Here is a 20,717-nt window from a genome sequence, read left to right on the forward strand (position 1 = left end):
GGAGTTACAGACAGTTGTGAGGAACCATTTAGGCCTAGCACCCATGTTTAAAAAGCCAGGACAGCATGGTAAAGGGGGAAGAGGGGGATTGCTGGGGCTTGCTGGCCGCCAAAGGCCAAACTCTAGGCTCTGTGAGAGATCAGTGTCACAGGAGCATGGCAGAGAATGACAGGACACCTGACACTCCATTTGCCACACATGTGCACAGGCACACGCACCACTCCACACACACACATACACACGCGCACACACGCACGCACATACACAATGTGCCTGAAGTCAGGAGAGGTGGCAGAGTCTGTGTGGCTGTGTTGCGCGCAGAAGACCCTGAGTTCCACCCCAGCACTGGACACACAGGTCACCTCAGCATTTATGTGTTGGCAGGATTAGGAATTCAAGGTCATCCTCAGCCACAAAGAGAGTGTGAGGCCAGCTCGCATTTACATGAGACCCTAACTTAAAAAAAGAAAAAGCAGAAATTAAAGAAAGGCAAAATCTATAGTCATGACTGGAGTTTTCCCTCACTGGTACTAAATAAAATTATTAATGACAGATTTCAACAGCCTGTTAAAAACTTGTGTTTACATTCAAGTAGAAAACCATCTGGCAGCTACTGAAAGGAAAAAAAGCCGCCCCTGAGGGCTGAGGTGTGGCTCAGCAACAGTCCCATGCTCCACAGTCTTCCATGCCAGAGGCCTGACTTTCAGCCCCAGCACCACAAAGAAATGAAGCTTCGGGGGCTGAAACCTCAGACACACACACACACACACATACACACATACACACACACACACACACCAGGAAACAGGTCTTGAGTCACGTGACAGTGTCTCTGTCATCATTACACAACCCAGTCCTGACAGAAGAGGAAGTTGAGAAGCACAGAGCAGGCTAGTCTGCTGCAAAGTCACAGCTTGCCCCGTCCTTCCCTCGCCAGGCCGTTGACCCTTCCTGAAGGTGAGATCTGACCAAGCTTTATTCCTATACAGTCTGTGGTGATGGGACAACAGGTGAGAGACAAAAGGCGACTTAAACACAAGCAGGCGCCTACTACGAACCCAGACAGCAAGAATTTAACCAAGAAACCATGACAGGCTATTGAGTTCCTGCTGCAGTTGCAACTTGGTGTTGCAAACACCAATCGTTTTCGCAACCATCTTCCAGGCAGAACACTCCTCCCCTTTCGAATGACGGGGCAGAGACCAGAAGGCTGGAAGGATGAGTGGACTTGATTTTGAACGCTCCTACCTGCATGGCAGTGTCCAGGACCCTTGCCTCAGATAGAAATAGAACCTTAAGATCTCGGTGCACTGGGCTGTAGAGGTGGCTCAGCAGTTAAGAGCATGGACCGTTCTTGCAGAGGACCTGAGTTTAATTCCCCACACTTACATGCACAGATGTGATTAAAAATAAAATATTTTTTTAAAAAAAATCTTCACTCAGGAGGCAGAGGCAGGCGGATCTCTGTGAGTTTGAGACCAGCCTGGTCTACAAGAGCTAGTCCACCATGACTCTCCCCATATTCCCCAAACAGCAGGAAGGCAGAAGTTCTAGAGAGAAAGTGGAAGGACCACACCAAGCCTCCATGAGCCAAGCCGAGCTGCTCAGTCGTTCACCACACAGTTTTATTCCCCATCATTGTACTGAAGGGTTCTATGCCCAGATGACAAGCACAGGCTTCCCTTGATCAAATTCAGGGACATTGCCCACAGTGGGTCAAAAGACAGTGAAAAATTCCACTCTAAGCACAGCTACCCCAGGATATGGCTGAGGACTCTTCCATCTTGGACACAGGAAAAGCAGAGGTAGGATGTGTCTTACCCAGCAGGTCTCCTGCACTGTACCACTTCAGTCCACCACACGGCTCTAAAAGGAGTCAGTGGACACACTGAGAAGGCAGAACACTCAGCCATGGCCACATCGCCCTACAGATGGTAGATGTGCAAGAAGAATCCAGGTCACTAGCTACACCAGAGCTCCCTGTGATGGCGTATCACCAAGGGATAGTTTGGGGCCAGGGGGTGAGGGGAGCACTTTGTGCCCTGAGGGAAGAATATCAGCAGGATAAGCTGGAAATGACCAGGACCATCCAGTAAGTGGAGGGTGGACAAATGCAGCGATGCAGCTCAGGACCAGGACTCTGGTCCATCACGACCCAGGTCTTATCATTCAACCACGTTTGCAGAACCATTTGCCACAACTGGTGGAGAGGACAAGGCAACTGATCCATGGGACTTTTCAGCAGTATTTTTAAGCAAGTCCAGGTCATTCACAGAAGGAAGATAGGTACAGTGTTGGACCCTGAGGAGTTTACAGTCTCGACAGAAAAAGAAGTATGTACAGGAAAAAGTGGAATAACACAAACATCAACACTAGGAATTTCCATGAGACAGAAAGCAGCCGAAGGGACACGAAGGAGCAAATGCCCCTGCCAGTCCGGGGAACAGTTCCAACTTAGGATGGTGATTTGTGGGGAACTCGGAGCTGGACCTCCACACCAAATGAGTGTGGACATGGGGTTGTGGGCAGTCTTCAAACTCTTGGGGAGTCTCTGAGCTTCCTACTCAAACCCCACGTGTCTGACCATACTTCACTCCAGAACAGTGGAGTGTGAGGAAGCATTGCCGCTCCGCAGGACAGAAGCATGACACAAGTCAGCACGTCGCCCACGAAATCAGTCTGAGCCGCACCAACAGGGTCTTCTTTTCCAAGTGCCCTGCTGGTGACCACCAGCCCTGGTCTCCTCACCCCACCAGCTCAGTCACCAGATTCAGCAAGGCCAGGACAGCATGTGGTGCCGACAGGACATCCCCCAAATGCTGATCTCATCTGAGCTCAGGGTCAACCACACCAGGCTCCTGACTCCTCCCCCACTTCTCAGTCTTGGAGGAAGATGAACTTCTTTGTCCGTAGGTCACCTGGCCAGGAATGGGCAGCATCCTGTGCCCAGAATGTGTGCTTCTATGAGCTGACAGGGGCATGGGACCTTTGCAGAGTCTGTGTGTCGGGTTCCCATTGGCTGGGGCAGCTGAGAGGTCACCAGGAGCCGAGTGTAGTAGCCACCAAACACTGCCAGTAGCTGCCGGGCCATCTCCTGCAAGAGTCACGACAGTAACATGAACACAGCGGACAGCCCTGGGGGTGACGGGGCTCCTGCCCTACCCAGGAGGCATGCTCCAGGGGGAGAACAGCTCAGACCAGTGCCTAGGGCTCTTGGAAGATGCAGTCTGGCTAAGAACCCCCATTCTGCAACTCACTGGAGCTTCTGTGGCCCTGGCTGCTTCATTCCCAAGGAGGTCTTACTAACAAGATACACGGGTTCTTCTCGGAAGCAAATCATGCACCTAGCATGCCTGATGCCCTGGGTTCCATCCCAAGCACCACGGATGTTAGTGTGCCCCCAGAAGACCACTACCCTCAGAACACTGAAGAAGTATCACCCTGGCCCTACCTACACCCTCTTTACACTTTCTAAAGCCCATGAATCTGTACAGGCCGAGTTCAGACTGACTCACTTGGAGAAAATCACTAATGGGGCTGGATGAGTAGAAGCATCCCATGACAGGAGACCTTCAGTTCACACATGGTGCCTGGTCGGCATCCTGCTACCAGACGTAATAAAGATTTGCTGATGGAAACTGAGTACCACAAAGGAACAATACTGTGCACAAAGGACACAGTGGCCCCAGGTTCTGGGGGAAGCAGAAGGGAGGTTAGTGTTGCTCGGTGTGGGATACAACACATCAGGTGTGGGGTCCAGAGAGGCTGCATTGTGCAGACAGTAATTAAAAACAGGTGCTGAGATCAAGGACAGAGGAATTCCAGCTCCTCCACTCCGCGCTCACTGCACAAGTGTCGGCCTGACCGAGGAATTGTCTTCACTGGCAATACGTGCTGTTGCTGCTGTGAGGTGGGCAAGGCCAGTTCAGTGAATATCACTGGATCATCACCAACACTGAGAGCAGAAGCCAGGCTCACCCCCGTAACCTCGGCATTCGCTCAGCCTGGCCTCGCCAATCAGCCCAAGGTCAATACTGTGAGAACCAATGCTTTCTCTTGCCCTCACCCGCCCTCGTTCTGAAAGCCAGGCCAGTCTCACTCCGCCCACCAAAGAAGGGAAGGTCATCGAGACCTCAGGGATGTGCTGACACGTTCTTTACAGAGTAAAAATCCTTAAAAATGTGAGAGACAGTTCTGATTCTTTCCATCTGTCACAGACTCTGGACTCCTGCAGACACAGGGAGTCTAGTTGTCCACTGAGACCTGAGTAGGGGTTATATTTTCCCTAGCTAACTGAGAAGCTACTTTCAAAACATGCATACAGAAACATACACACACGATATTCAGGACAGGAAATTGTGTTTCTAAGGGTTTGAGGAAATTTGAAAGAAGAACTTGAAAGGGCCATATTTCATGAACTACTGCATGCCAACCCAGACACACAAACCCTTGAATAAGGCATGTGACTAATATGCCCATCATTTTCTCTCTTAAATAACCCTCTGGGAAGCCCCAGAATCCCACCAATGCAAAAGGGGGGGCTGGGTTGGGCTAGACCTTGATTCTCTGAATCCCAGAAAGGAAAGGAAAAGTCAAGTAATCGCCAAAGCTGAAAATGCCACCTAAGGTCATCCCCCCACTTGGGTCTGTCCTCACAATTCACATATCTACCAGGAAGGAACCAGTTCCCACACAGAACCCGAGGGCAGAACCTTGGCTACAAAGCAAAACTCTGTCTCAAAAAAGAAAGGTGTCAGAATAAACCAAAATACGTGTTGGGGTGAACAACAACAACGAAGGAATGTAAAGACATCTCTGACCTACAAGGTAAAATGGTCCATAGCAACTCAGAGAAGCTACAACCCAAGACCTAAACCTTGAGCCAGCGCTCAGATCACGACCACACACGGGCCCCAAGGGAGGCCCACACCAGCTGCTGTGGTACCATTACCTCCGGCTCAGCCTCTGGAACAAGCTGATAGAGTTCAGTTTGCATGAGTGGTCTCTCCGGAGGACCGGGAGTGCTGGGGAGCAGCGGGGCATCCTCCAAGTCCTCGGGCCCTTCCACCACAGGCATCACTCCTGTCTCCATGACAACACAGAGCTGGTTTAATTTGTTTCTCAGCATGGACTACAAAGGAAACACAGGGGACACAGGTGTGGTCTGAGTCTGGCAGGCTGTAAAGGATGGAACCAGCTAGAGAGCCAGACAGCTGATCTCAGTGAGCCACGCCAGTGAGATCATACTACTCCCCACAAAACCAGGGTCCTGGGAAGCTGCTGAAGGTCCTGGAGGGCAAACCCTGTCTGAAGTCACAGGTTCTAGATAGCCAGGAGCAGGGTGCCATGGCAATCCTGACCTCAGGATACAGAGACCCCAGGAAACGGCTGATCCCAGGGAAAGGTGCCAGTCTTCTTACCTCTTGACTCCTCTTCATTTCCTGAACATGGTCAGACAAGAACTGCACACAGCTCTCCAGGTCGAAGTAGACAAACCAGAGCTGTGGAGAGAAGCAGCAGTTTATCCTTGAGCTCCCGCCCTTCACCCGGGGCCCATCCTTCTGACAACCACCTGGCCGTATGACCGCACTCATCTGTATGGCTGCAGAGGGTAAGAATGGTGGTACTGGAACTGAATCCAAGATACACTGCTAGGGGGACACACTATCACTAAGCTACATGGTCACCCCCAGCCTCCCCCAAATGGCTTTGCAACCAAATTCAGAATATGTCCAACCATGAAAAAAATGGCGAGGCCCCATCTCCCACAAGAATCCCAGGTGGACCCCAACTTCTTTGGCCTTCACATGTCCACTGGAGCAAAGGACCCTCAGGAGTATGGGTACCATTTTGTCTGAGACCCAAATACACAAAGGAGAAAAGCCCTCACAAATGACATCTTCACCAACCAGAACTAAACTCAAAGATGTTAACACAGTGTTCTTCATGAAAGGAGCGCAGGTAAGAAAGATGTCCTGGGGATACTCCCAGCCTTCCCTTCCACCTCAGCTTCAGAAGACCCTGGCCAGGACATCCTTACAAGGCCCAAAGTTTCCATATCCATTGAGATGCCTTGATGGTGCCACATTCACAATAATCAAGTTCTGCAGAAAAGTCTAACATCTGCATCCACTACCTTACTCCCTGCTCAGGGCAACTGACCCATAAGACCAAAGTTCACAGCTCCTGACACATAGTCTCTCTCTCCAGCTCACCCCAAGGAGGATCTGTCCACATAACTTTTTAAAGTCTTTTCACTGTGAAAAAATCTCAGCTATCCACAGGAGATGGGAGTCTCTATCACCCTCCTTTAAGAATTCAACTCATGCCCACCCTGTTGAGCGCCACCTCTCTCCTTGCCCATCACATCACCCAGCACCCCCAAGGACCCTAAAAGACCTCCAGACACTGTATTATCTCACCCCAAGAGGGCACTGTCATGATGGAAGTAACCACTCTGAAAAGATGTGTCCCTTCATTAGTCACCTGGAAACCAGCAGATTCAACGACATCCCAAGGTCCCTCCCACACATCAGCTGACAGGGAAGACTGGAAAATGAATGAGGTGAGGAAGGAGCTGTAGACTTGAGAGACGCAAAAGTCCTGTTTGAACGGCCAGGTATCTTGTGCAATATCCCAGGCAAGATAACTTTAGATTGCATGCTAGCCCAGGTGTGATCAGCTCCACAAAACCAAGACTCGTGTGTCCTCAGCCCAGCTCTGCCCAGAGCGCAGTGTGCAACAAACATCTGTCAGACTCACAGAAGGCTACATCTCCTCGGTCCCTAGAGCACACACACTCTAGGCACCAGCTCGGCTTCCTGGCTATGGAGGCTGTGTCCCTCCCTAAGTCCTGCTCTTCAGCTGGAGACTAAGAATAAAGGATACTGCTGCTCTACAGAGGGAGGGGAGATCTTACCAGGCCTTTACATTGGACGCCCGAAAGCACTCAGCGCTGAGCAGAGGCAGGCAGGACACAGAAAGCTACCGAGCATCACACAGCTTCTCCAGCCTCGTCTCTCCTGCCACCATGTCACTTGTCTGCAGCCCTAGGCCACCATGAGAATCCACAGTCCCTTTAAAGCCACTGCGACTGTGTGCTGTCATCTTCATGGGTATGCGGGTTTATACTGGACAGGGACACTGATTCCTACAGCGCCCAACCGCAGGGTTCAGCACAGAGGAGACCTCAGGGCCACTCACAGCAGCACAGCAGACACTGGACCTCACAGTGCAGGCCAGGACAACGCAAGGCCACCTGCAAGTGGGCCACCAGGAGGGGACACTCTGAGACACAGTACCTGGATCACACTCTGGCATCCTTCCACTGTGTCTGTCACCCCGAGCAGCACCCGGTGTCTCAGAAGGGCTTCATTGGCGGCCACCAACCTCAGGTCTGTGTTAGTGTTAGCCTAAAAGACAAGTGCCCGGCCCAAGGCTGACCTCCACGGAGGTTCCCAGGAGCTCCTCAGGCATGGACATTATAATTGTCCCTCTCCTAAAGGCCACACATCAATCCTCACGCTCAAGACAACTCCATTCTCCCCCTACAGTGAATTTGGTGTTAAAGAGCTGGAGACAAAGCCTGGCTCTGGCTTCCTGGCTGGACCGCCCATGTCCCTCCAGTGCGGCTCCCTGTCTTAGGCTGCAGATTAATAAAAGAGCACACCCCTGCCTCCTGGGAGTGAGGGGAGAGCTCACTAAGCTGTGAAGGAAGTCTCTATTACCCCAGGCTAGATGACACCCTAGTGTAGTGGTCTCTGAGGGAATGCAAGGGACACATGGTCTGTTTTGCATGGACAGAACCAACTCTATTAACAACACACCTACTTTTTTCCCTTTCTCTTTTTTGAAACAGGAACTCCAATTTAAGATCCCCTGGCCTTAGCCTCCAGCAAGCCACGGGTGAGGCGTGTTCTCCCAGGCCACGTGCTAAGCTAACAGGTCCGCAGTCCTCAGAGAAGCTGTCTCCTCCAACTCCCACCAGTGAGGTGTGACAGACCCATAGCAGTGGCCTGGGGAAGAGGCCCTCCAAGTCTTTAGCAGCAACTCCTAGAGCAGCCGAAGGAAGTGCTCACAAAGAGCAGGCCCCACGGGGAACTGGACATGTGCAGGGCTTTTCCATGGCCACACAGACAGACAGCACAGGCACTCTGTAAAGAAGGGTCAGGGTGGCCAAAACATGCCTCCCACTGCAGGACTGGCCCAAGAAAAAGCTCTACATGCCCAGGGCCTGTCCTCTGACATACCTGGGCATGGAAAAACTATCATAGGCATGGAGGAGGTAGGAAATCTCTCTAGAATTCTCCAGCATGTCATCTTAACTCCCAGGCACACATGGGTTCACCAGGGGTCACAGTGCACTGGAATGCCTCCACTGTGGGTTCACCAGGGGTCACAGTGCACTGGAATGCCTCCACTGTTTCTGATCAGAACTCTGGGCGGTCTCGCTCGCCTCTTCAGAAACTCACTCACTGAGAGTTCAGTTCCTGACCTGTAACATGAGGGGCCTGCTTGTTGGGGTTTCTGTCCTACCCAGTTCCCACAGCTTTCTCTGCGGGGCAGGTCACATCCTGCTTCTTCCATGATCTGGGCAGGACTCTCAGCTAAGCTCTCCTCTACCCAGAATATTCCTGTTCTCATGGCCCCACCTCTACTTCCTGTCTGGTTTTCCCGCCTATACTTCCTGCCTGGCTATCAGCCAATCAATGTTTATTTAAGAAATGATTGACAAAATACAGACACTTCTCCTGCACCACTGGATTAAAGGCGTGCGCCAACACCTCGTGTCTGTATTCTATCAATCATACCTTTTGGGGGAGCAAAGGAGCAAAGGAGAAGGGAGAGGAGGGAAGGAAGAAAATGGTGTGGCACAAGCCTATAATCCTTGCACTTATGAAAAGAATCATGAGTTTGGGACCAACCTAGGCTACATAACAAGACCCCACCTCAAAAGAAGAAGCAAAACAAGAGCAACATGTGGGAGCATGTGCCTAGAATCCCAGCACTCAGAAGGCAGAGGCAGGCCAACCTATACAGAGCAAGTTCTAAATTATGGGATTACATGGTAAGAACCTGTGGAAAGAAGAAAGGGAGGGAGGGAGGGAGGGAGGGACAATTAAGAGGACTGAGCTTCACGTGTCCCTATTTCTATTAGTCACGGGTGTGCAGCCATGAGGGAGCTAAAGCTGTCTGGAGCAGCTCCTTTACAGCATCAGACTGCCCAGCCCTCTGAAGGGGGCAGACAGGCCCCACATCTCACCTTTCTCTGCTGTCTCTCAAACACCAGCACAAGAGTCAGGGTCAGGCTGACAGCAATCAGGGTGGCAAGCAGCACTCCTACCCACTGGCTGCCCAGGACAAACATCTGGCTGGTGGAGTAGATGTTGGCCCACACCACCACATAGAATACCTGCAGAAGACACAGGAAGGCACGGAGCTGTCAGGGACAGGAGCGCCACTCATGGGTACCCCTTTGGAGACCCCCAGCCCCAACTGGCCAAACAGCCTCCCAGGGCCAGGGAGGATTCACGTCAACCCTGGGACTGAGCTCCTGCTCCCTGCTTATTAAGTGAACCATGACAACAGGCTGTAACTGGCCTAGCAGAAATGTATTCTAGAGACACTTGTGTCTCTCAATCTGATTATCAGGCTGTTGAAACTACGGATCCCAAGGAAATGGGAATTCTGCTAGGAATCTCATGCTGGGAAATGGCACCAGAGGAGGCCTGTCTCCCAGAAAGAGATTTTACACAGCTCACCACAGTTTCTCAGACCACCTCACAGGATGAGACTGAGACCCAGATAAAGATGAGTCAGTGGTGGGAGGGGCCATATCGTGACGGACTGCTCAGAGGTTCATGGCCTTGGCTATCTACTTCAACTTTGCTCTCCCTTCAGGACCTCTGGGGTGTTTGCCAGATCTCCCCGTCACTTCCCACTTTCCACTGTGGCCATATTGGATGAGCCGCCTTTTCTCCACCCCACTTTCCGTATAGTTCCTTTAGCTGGCCTACTGAAGACAGGTGGTTACAACTGACTTGGGGTAAAGTGTGAGCACTCAAGTTTGAGCCCCTCACTCCTAAATCCTCCTGACCGACCCCAATTCTAGATGAAACACAAAAGGGCAGGGCTGGAAAGAATTCTATATCTAACCCCTTGTGGTATGCCTTTATCTTTGCTACCGCATGGCCTGGGACAAGCTATGACCTCTCCAAGACTGGGTTTCTCCACCTGTGAACTGGGAATAATCACGCTTTCTTCACAGGACTTTCCCAGGACTAGCAGGGTAACATTTCAAAGTCCAGTATTTGTTAGGGGGTTGTTAAATGCTAGTCCCCTCCTTCCTTTCTCCCCTGAAATGGGAGGCAGGGTCAGCTGGGCCATAAACACATACAGAAGCCAGAAAACAGAATAGCTAAGGGTTCAACTATATAGCCTGGGTTCACACACTGCTTAGCCACATATGTACATGTTTCTGTGTGTGGATATGTATTCACAGGTATATGTTTGCAAGCATATGCACATACAGGTAGGTAGGTACATGCATGCATTTGTGTGTGTGTGCATTCTATGAACACAGGAAGCATACCGACCTGTGAACAAAAGGAAACCAAGTCCCAGGGAGAAAAGCTTTGGCCAAGGTTAAACACTGACTCAGAAGCCTGGCTCCCAGTCCCTACTCCCATCCCTATTGACCCCTTCTACAGCAAATCCACATCTTTGCCACGGGGCTTTCAAAGGCAACTTGGATCCCTGAACATACTGCTGCATCTGGTGTGCCTGAGGCCGAGGAGGAAGGCAGTGTAGGCCTAAGCTACTACTCACCACAGCAAAGGCCAGCCGCATGGGCCTCGAGTTGTAGATGATGTACCTCCTCACCTGAGGCTCCAAGAGAGCGCTCTCAGCCAGGCTCCTGTATTGCTCAGCAGGTACCTATGTTACCCAAGATAAAGAGATCATCAGTTACAGGACAGCCACTCCCATCTCCTTCCTGCCAGCAAGTAAGGCATTCCCAGTTCACAGGACTGCCCGTGGGAGGAAGGGAAGGCAAATTCAAGGCACCATGGAAGGCAGCAAGGGAGGTTCTGAGCGTAGATTGGGAATCCTGGGTTCAGTCCAACTGCAGGAGCCTGAGAATGAGGGCATCCTGCAGAGGAGCCACACAGCCTGAGTCTCAGTACCTTCCAAGAAACATAGGCAGTCTTGGGCAAGACACAGGCCCTGGGCCAAACTCCGGTCACGTCATTCAAGTGCTGGGTGACTTGGGTCAAGTGAACCCTTCTCTGAACCTTGGGTTCCTCCTCTCTAAAATGAGGGAGAGATGGATGCACTGTGGGGCTGGGTGCATGTTCAGTGGGGCAGTGCACAGGGGAACTGGGCAGAGTGAGAGTCACCCAGAGCCAGCCTCTCACTGCTGGCATTTTACACTCCACACACAATCCCAAACACTGAGGGCACATGTCTTCCTGTCCAAACCAGAGTGTTTGCAGAGCACGCCAGCCACTTAAGAATTACATCTTGGCATGGGACCTCTCAAGGACTCTGGAGTAAGGGAGCCTGCCAGTAAATGATGCAAGCCTGATGACCCAAGGTCATCCCCCAGAATCTAGAGAAAGGTAGAAGGAAAGAACAGGTGTCATAAAGTTGTCCTGACTTCCACACACGCACCCTGGCACACACATACATGCACCATCCACCTACATACACATGTTAACATCATTATAAATACATTCTTTTTCCAAGTGGAAAATATGTCATCCAAGAACACAGTGCAACAATATACACACAAACTCTCTTCACTAATCTCAAGATAATAACTTTGGAAAGATTTGGGGTTTGAGGAGATGGTCAGTAGGTAAATCTGCTGCACAAGCCTGAGGACTTGAGTTTCGATTCCTAGCACCGTGTTAAATAGCTGGGTGCCTTGGCAAAATCCCTGGCACCCAGTCTAGGTGGATCAGTCGGCTCCACATTCAGCAACAGACCCTGTGTCAATAAACAAGGTATAGAGTAAACCATACATTGACCTCTGACCTGCACATGCATATACATATGAACACATACACATGCTACACCACACAAGGAAGGAAGGAAGGAAAGAAGGAAGGAAGAAAGGAGGGAGTAAGGGAGGGAGGGAGGGAGGGAGGGAGGGAGGAAGGGAGTTAGGAAAGAAGGAAGGAAGAAGGGAGGGAGGGAGGAAAGGAGGGAGGGAGGGAGGGAGGGAGCTAGGAAGGAAGGAAGGAAGGAAGGAAGGAAGGAAGGAAGGAAGGAAGGAAGGAAGGAAGGAAAGCAGGTAGAGGGAGAAGAAAATGAGGAGGGGGAAGTTCTACACAAAAATGGGATGAAAACGTGGAAGGCAAAGGCAAACCATTCAGAGCAGGGAAGGCTCAGTGCTGTCTGCAAAGTCTTCCTTCGGGGTACTGAGCTGCCTGTACCCCTGGCTGTGATCAGTCCCTCCTGGCTAGTCCAGGGAAGACCTCACCTTGAGGGCTCTGTGGAGGAGACCACACCGTTGTCCTTCACAACAACAGCAAGTGAGAGCCTGCTATGTTCCAGAACATCTACAAATGTGCTTGGCGTCACACACGTAATCCTAATGGAAGCCCTACACACCAGGCCTTAACATCACCCTTTCTTACAGACAAAAGTGAAGACCAGAGAGGCTAAGTCTCCTGCCTGAAGTCACACAGGCAGCGTGGAGCAAGCCTGGGTCCATATCCACACAGCGGGTCTGTGAAGCGCAGGCCTGGATTCACTGTTTGAAGGTATCATTATGTGGTAGCTCCAGGAACTGTCACAACAGTTCCCTCCGAACAGTCTTTCTCCTGCCCAGTATTCCTAATATAACCCTCAACAACCCTGTCAGGGTCTAGCCTTCCACAAAGCTTTCCTCCTATGCCGTCAGTACCTGGCATGGTCCTCTACTGTAGCATCCATGCCTGGCTGACCTTGCTTACTGGTCCATGTCTAGCTCCTGCACTGGGTCCTGGTCACCTGTGCATAGCTCAGTCAGCTCAAGGCCTGGACAGAACCCCAAGACACACATTCTGAGTGAACACGCTGGGAAGGAAAGATATCTCTAATACCCTTTCCTATGCGCCTGACCACAGCCAGCACAGGTAAAGGTGAGCCCGACGGGTGGGCACACAGCCAGGCGGACAGAAAGACTCAATCAGCCAGCACTCACCTGGATGCCCCAGGCCTGCAGTTGCTCTTCTACAGCGCTCAGGTCCAAGGAGACGGGTGCACAGGTATTGTCGATCCGGAGGACTGTGAGGACCTGGCCATTGTGCAGCTCTGCAAGCAGATCAGAGGATCATGGACCAAGCAAGAGCACCTCTGGAGGAGCTCAGAACTGAAGGCATCACACCTCCTCATGATGAGGAACACGGTAGCCGTCCTGCAAGCCTAAGGAGGTAGCTTGACTGGGAAGTCCCCGGGAGGCAAAAGTAAGACCCACACTGGTTAACTATATAATTTATAACTTCCCAAAGCAGAAAGACATCAAGCAAAGAGTGGGTGGTATTGAGTCCCTGTCACAGGCTGGAAACAGGCTGAAAAACACCAGGGGCCTGATGTTTGGGCAAACCCTGAACACGAAGTCCAACTGAAGAATTTAAATCCCAGCAATGAGCCAAATATCAGATCTAAATAGTTACCATGAAACATCAGGCCCAGATGGCCACACCTGCATCCCAGACTGCTACCAGAGCAAAGAGGAACAAACACTGCAGATGGAATGCAGGGCGCGGATCAGCTGGCCGTAGCAGGAACCGCAGCTTGCAGTACCCAGTGGGGCTGGTGGAATCACAATGGCCCTTAAGAGGAGGCAGGTCACCAGATCTACACCATTGTAGCTTTGAGCACGGGAGGAGGAGTCACAAGCTAAGCACTGTGGGTAGTCTGTACCACTGGGAAGAGGAAGAGAAAGGACACAGAGCCTTGCCCTGCCAATGCCTCAGTCTGCACACAGAGAGAATGGGTATACGCGTGTGTAATTGTTCAGACTGAGCCCTTCCTTTACGCCATGCTTCCATGCTGGTCTGCTCATCATAAAATTGCCTGAGCTGGTTTAGTGCCTTGCATACATGTTTGGCACATAAGTGAGTTAGTATGATAGGACTCTGATCCTCAACCTTGATAGGTTTCTCACAGTCTGGATCAGGAAGGAACAGCACTCCCACTCTTAAAGATTCCATCATGGAATTCTAAACTCTAGGTCCTCTCCATAAGAACTCTCGATTTTGCCCTCCCCCTTACTTTTTGAAAGGAGTGCAGTACGTGGATAAAATACAGGGGAAACCTTGAGGGATCACACTGTGAACCCGTCTATTACTAACAAGGTGAAAGTGTAGGAGAAATTATTTCCTTACCTACCAATGATCACAGCCAACATGGAAGACTGTGAGCCATTCCGAGGACAGCCTGGATGTCACCTCAGTGTGTGAATTACTGACCCCAGTGGGATCATAACTTGGAAACAAGCTGTTCAGAACTCAGAAGTCCTGATAAGACAACACTAATATATCTTTTATGCCCCACCTCCCATCTTGATGAAAGTATTACATTAAACTGAAGACTACTCAAATGGAAAGGGAGAGACAGAAAAGAAACCAGAGCAGCTAATTCGACCCCTACTGGAGAACTAGGGCCCCTGGAGAGCAGAGTCTACACAGCTGACCTGGGGGGACGGAGATGGAACAAACAAAAGGAAGAGGTGGTGCCCAAACACAGCCACCACCCCATAATGTCTCCCATTGGTGCCCTCGGGGATGAGCCTCCCCGAGAAGAGTCTGGAACCTTCAGACAGCTACACCCTGGGCTACACGCATTTGCCCAAACCCTACAAAGACCTTTCACTGAGTCTCTTATTTACCTTTCTACTAGGAGTTCCTGGATTCTTGGCAATATGAGATCTGCACTTAGAAATGCTTGCTTCTAGACCTAAGCTAAGTAAAGCTGAGAGAGAGAGAGAGAGAGAGAGAGAGAGAATATGTACAAAGCAGGAAGAGGGAGCTTACTAAAATTCAGCAGAGGGATCCCTTTCAAGTCTTGAAGAAAAAAAATACTTCATCCTGTTCCTTTCTACTACAGCATGGATAGATATTTAAATTGCTTTATAACAATTAATAGCACGGTCATACAGCGTTTTTGAACAGAGTTTCAGGCCCACTACTAAGCCCCGCACTTCTATGGAACACCCACAGTTTATAGTGCTGTTTTTCCTTGCTACACCCAGCTGCCATCCATCCCTGCATTCAGCACAATGAATGGAGCAGGCCTCCTGCTGGCTCTGCAGACATGGGAAGGGTGAGACAGTACCCAGCCCTACCCTCCCTGAACTTCCATTATGGTGGGGAGGCTGGACACTCAATATTTATCACATAGATAATTGGTATACTAAATAAATTGTGCAGGAAGAATACATCAGAAAATCCCAACTAAGGCTAAGCCATCAAATAATTTGTCATGGGAAGGAAGGATGAACTGAGACCCAAAGGATGGATGGTAACCAAGTACCAAAAAGGCATGGGTGGAAAGAACATCATGTACAAAGGTCCTGAGACAGAATGCCCTGGCAAAGAACAGCGAACAGGGCAGCAGGCAGAGCTATGGCTGGCCTGGGGAATGATGGGACTTCACAACATGCCCATGGTAGGCCAGGGACAGAACGTGCCAGCAGGCTGCACATCTAAAAAAGGTTGTCTAGTGGGAAGGAAAGGTGGTGACAAGAGGTGGTGGCACTGAGAACAGGCTAGAAATGACAGAAAGTGGCCTGGAGCTGAATCCCAAAGACACCCAGTTATCCAGAGACCCCAGTTATAGGTGTGAGTTCAGCACAGAATGGGACACAGTGAGAAGGAGATCATGGGGTAGGGGTCATGGCCTTACCTGGACCCCAGTCAGGAGGGCTCCTTTGAGGCAGGGTGCTGCAGCCCAGGATGGAGGTGGGCAGGGGACCAGCTGTCCCACCAGGGTCTGTGGGAGGCTCACAGGCCATGGCAAAGAGGCAGCTGCTCCCGCTTCTACTTCCTGTTTCTGAGCGTACAGTTCATGCTGGGGCAGTGTCTCACCTCCACTTGCCTATGAAAAACAGCACAAGAAAGAAGGTGAGCTGGGCTCCCTGGCCTTCCCTGGGGCCAGAGTTGAAGGCCAGGGATGGCCACCAGGAGTCTAAATGCTGACCTTTCTATCCTACTGAGGAAATTCTTTCTCAGAATGAGAAGAGGGAACTAAACCCTTCCCCAGGCCTCAGCGGAGAATTCCCCTTCCAGCTGTGGGTCTTCTCAACCACACCAGGTCCCAATCATTTCTTCCTGAGACGCCCAGGTAAGCGAGACAGAGGCAGGTATCACATTCATTATGGGGAGGCTATTTCTATACAGCTTCCTACAAGGCACTGCAAGTTGCATAAAATGAAACCAGAGGACACAGGAATAATAAACAGGAAACACAGATTGCAGGCAGAGCCCTGACAAGCACGAAGAGCAGAACCAGCCAGACAGTTAGGCTACATTCCAGTTCCTTAAAGGGGCGAGGTCCATGTTCAGGGTTCACCGTGGTCCCGCCACCTCCTATTTCTATTTGTATAACCTTGGATGTGTGGTTTAACCTCAGAGCTTCAAATAGGCTTCTCCAGATCTAGCAGCCCTCCCCCAATAGGCCCACTACAAGGAATCAGTGGACATTACACAGGAAGGCCATGGGGGACAGAGATCATACTCCACGACTAGGAACTCTTTTAACCCTTCAATACCAGCACTCTTGAGGCAGAAGCAGACAGATTTATGTGAGTTCACCAGCCTGATCCACATAACCCCAGCACTGAAGGGTACACGGGGGAAGAGGCAACGGGATGAAAAAGTTTAGGGCAAGCCCGGGCTACACAGTCAGCTTCAGACGGGGGTAGGCTACCGCAAAGCCCTGCCTCATCAGAAAGACAGACAGCAGTCCTGGTGTGACTGTTTACACACAGCTGCGGTGACCGGGGCAAGGGTTGGGTCGCTGGGGCTTTCAGATGGCCAGGCCAACACACACACATTGTATCTGAGAAAAGCCTATAAGAAGAGTAAGCTCTGGCGTCGCAGCTCCCTCCAAAGGATAAGGAAGACATGGCCAGGGCCTCCAGCATGGCCCGGAGGCACAGCGGGCACCACCGTTAGCCACTTTCATCAGTCAAAGCAGGGATGCTCCATGCCAGGGCTCCCTTGGTGACTTCTTGGGTCACCAATCTGCTGCAACCTGTGCCCTGTGTCCCCAGAAAATCATGTTCCACTCAAATACCCAAGAGTGGCACACTGATCCTGAGTGTCTGGAGGACGGTCCTTTGCTCCCAAGGAAGGTGACACTGAACTGACCCCAAAGCCCACCCGCTGACCTCTACTGGGAGAAACTGATCCTTCTGTCCCCTTCACTGTTCATCTTCATGCTTCAACAGGAGCAGCTGCAGAGGTGAGGGATGCCCTGTGGAATGAAAATGGGGGCCTTCCTGTTAGAAAGGTCAGGGGGTCCCGGGGTCAGGGAGGCGACTCCGCAGCTAGTAGCACGTGCCTCACAAGCCTGACGACCTGAGCTAACCCAGGTGCCCACATGAAAGCTGGATGATGTGGCAGGCATGTCTGCAACCGCAGTGTTCCTATGGTGATGGGAGGCAGAGGGAGCACAAGAGGAGAGAGCCTGCTGGGCTGGACAAGTGGCCCAGAGTGAAGAGCCCCTGATGTCCTTACAGAGGACCAGGGTCAGTTCCCAGCACCCACACAGTGACTCACAGCCACCCACGACTCCAGTTCCAGGGAACCCACAAGGGTAATAGGCACACACAGTATAGACATACATACATGCAAAACACATAGGTAATAAATCTATAATTTATTATAAATATTAAATATTTGTTTTTATTCATTTCGAAATATTATAAATATAAATAAGTCTATTGTTATAATAATAAATAAAACTAAAAGGAGAAATACAGACAGACCCTGCCTCAAAAAGGTAGAAGGCAACAACCTACCCTCAAAAAACCTGACCTCTGCATTCATGCTGTGGCGTGTGCACACCCACACTCACACAAACACACATACAAGAAGAAATTCAGATGGTGACAGCATAACAAAGCCAAACCGTAGGGAAAGACAGCTTTGGATGAGGGGGCCCATATACCTGAAGCCAGCCCCATGTTAAGCTCTAGAATAGTGGTTCTCAACCTGTGGGTCATGGCCCCCAAAAGACCACTGGAAAACAGACATATTTACATTACAATTCATAATAGTAGCAAAATTACAATTACGAATTAACAACAAAAACAGTTTTATAGTTGGGTGGTCACCACAACATGAGCAACTGTACTAAAGGGTTGTAGCTTTAGGAAGGGTGAGTCTACATGGTTCCTTGGGAGCCTCTCTACCAATGAAAAACAGATAAAAGACGAATGTTACCAAGCTGGGAGCGTAAGGCCAAACAGTAACAAAACATTAGGAAAATACATGACCGCTTTGGAGCCAAAGTCTGGCGGGATCGATGCAGTCACCTTCAACACCCGCCCATGCCCCGGTCTGAACTCTGCTGTGAGCATCTGTGCAATGGGCAGGGAGGCCTGCCTCGTTTGGCTGCTTCAGGATGAGCATGGTGTTCAGTGCTCTGCCCACAGGGTCCTTCCTTTCCTATTTCACGGCCAAGACATACCTCTCCCCAACTGAGTGGCAGAGAAGGATCCCCATGTGTCTCCAGTGTCAGGCCACAGTACCATGCCCTCAGGCTTCTGGGCCTGCTCTGGTTTCCTTCAGCTTACCCACAAAGACATCTTTGAGTAGATCCAAAGAAACCATGTTTCTCAGCATGATATAGAAATAAATTCCAGCTACCCTGCAATGCTCTTCACGGGAAGACGGGGTCTCGTCTCTGCCCACCGTCCACCTGGCCCACAGCAGCAGTCACACACTAGGTACTTACCAGCCAACCTCACCATGCCTGTTTTCTTTCTTATACCCCCAAGAGGTACAAAAGCCACAAAAGCAGCCACAAGGTAGCGCCCAGAATTGACACCCCTTTGCTTCCTCTGATCAACTACTGGACCATAAGGCAGACACAACCTTATCTGTCGTCCAGGCAGAGGACTGGGGCCCACTTGAGCCTCACACCATTGGAGTGCTGAAAAGGCCAGGAGGAGCTGACACCAGCTGGAGTTGAAGCCTGGGACTGCACAGAAGGATCCACTGGTTGCAAAATCCCACAATGAAGCATTGTGTTGGGGGCAGAAATCACAGCACCCACAGCACCCCTCGGCTGCCCACAGAGACCCAATCAGCAGACTCCAGTCATACGCTTGCCACACACCCACGGCTGCGTGGGCTGGCTGGAAGCAACCTGCCCAGTCCAACCACTTTCCACCTTGGTGGTCTTGAGCAAGGCACCCGACTTCTCTCTGCCTCCATTTTCTGGAGCAGGGACCAGGAGAGTAATTTAGGGTTACCCTGTGGTTCCCTGTTCACAAGATCTACCCTTGGAAGAAGAGCGCTTACTGAGCAAAGGCAGCTGACATCGACCACAAGCATTCCTTGAGAACCTTCTAGGGCCAGACCTGGACTGTAAAACCAGGAATGCAACACGAAGAATCTGCTCAGTTCTCCCTTCAGGGATCACCATCCACTGGGAAAGGCACGCGCCAAGAGAACTGCCAGAAAGATGAAGAGGCAATCAGGCAGCAAAGGGGTGCAACTTGGGAGAAAGAGCAACTCCCCAGGCTGCCTAGACGTTCCTAGGCTTCACCAAAGTGGAAAGAAGCCGTGTCAAATTTGAATGTGTTCAGACCTAGAGGTCGGGATGGCTCCCTCTGTAGATCCTCATCCAGCCCAGAGCCTACAGGGCCATGAGGATGAAGGCAGAACCCCAAGGGCAGATGCTGACCATTTACCATCCCCTCAGCCCTGCTCCAGGCTTCAGTACACAAGTCAGGGGAGCCGGACGCAAGGGTAAGCAGAGCTCAGAACGAGCAAGCACCTAGACTCATGACAATCCCTTAGGGAATCCACATTTCAACCAGATTTTCCAGGCTGTGCAGACTCAAGCTCCCAGGTGTCCCATCGCTGCACCGTGCCTGCCAGCCTCACCAACAACTAACTGCCTGCCCAGGCTGCCCTGAAAGGAAAGAGAAAGCGGCTTTCCTTCTTCAAATTCAGCTTCATTACACTTCAAGTCCAACAGATCAGAGGGGCAAGTCCCAAAAGTTTAGGACAGAAAAAGCCTGGCTAAACAAGGAATCCAAACTACCCATTTCAATGATGTGGACATTAAGCCCCGGAAAAGAAAGGTGACTGACTATCCAAGGTCAGGGAGCAAAAACCCAGAGGGAGCCAGAACAGAAAGGCGGCTTAGCGCGGCCCGGCGTCTCCCGTCGTACCTGGCCTTGGCCTTGGGCAGCTGGCTCCCTGGTCTGCCCTCTGGCCTTGGGGCTCCCTCACCCCAGAAATCATTCGCCCTACCCCGCGGGTCCCACGCCTGACGCGTGGGGCGGGAACAAGCCACCCGAGCCTTAGCGGCGGAACGCGCACGCAAGCGCCGCGTCCCCAACCCCCGGAGGGCGGGCGTACGGGCGCGCGCACGGCACTCACCGCAGCCCGGGGACACGCAGGGTCGGAAGCCCCTTTTGTGCCTAGGCGCCCGTGTGCCGGCGTCTCCGCGCCCGTCTCCCGCGCCTTCCGCGCCCCGCCCCAGCGGGT

General features: G+C 51.3%; 1 protein-coding gene across 6 annotated transcripts; it reads right to left on the minus strand.

Moving 5' to 3' along the window:
* Positions 1 to 1,582: 1,582 nt before the first annotated feature.
* Tmem268 (transmembrane protein 268) lies at positions 1,583 to 20,717 on the minus strand. Of its 6 annotated transcripts, XM_048459045.3 has the most exons (10): positions 20,399 to 20,544; positions 17,381 to 17,466; positions 15,895 to 16,086; positions 13,190 to 13,299; positions 10,828 to 10,935; positions 9,263 to 9,412; positions 7,302 to 7,412; positions 5,421 to 5,501; positions 4,952 to 5,131; positions 1,583 to 3,094 (listed from the first exon to the last, which is right to left on the minus strand). In XM_048459045.3, exons 3-10 carry the CDS (start codon positions 16,001 to 16,003, stop codon positions 2,915 to 2,917), a joined length of 1,029 nt encoding a protein of 342 aa, XP_048315002.3. In that variant the 5' UTR covers positions 16,004 to 16,086; positions 17,381 to 17,466; positions 20,399 to 20,544; the 3' UTR covers positions 1,583 to 2,914. The 6 variants fall into 6 exon arrangements, with proteins under 6 accessions (XP_048315002.3, XP_048315005.3, XP_048315001.3 ...); XM_048459048.3 differs by lacking the exons at positions 17,381 to 17,466; positions 20,399 to 20,544 and adding an exon at positions 20,610 to 20,717; XM_048459044.3 differs by lacking the exon at positions 17,381 to 17,466 and having other exon boundaries at positions 20,399 to 20,556.

This window comes from Myodes glareolus, chromosome 3 (genome assembly GCF_982192425.1).
Source record: "Myodes glareolus chromosome 3, mMyoGla1.1, whole genome shotgun sequence".
Classification (NCBI taxonomy): Eukaryota; Metazoa; Chordata; class Mammalia; order Rodentia; family Cricetidae; genus Myodes; species Myodes glareolus.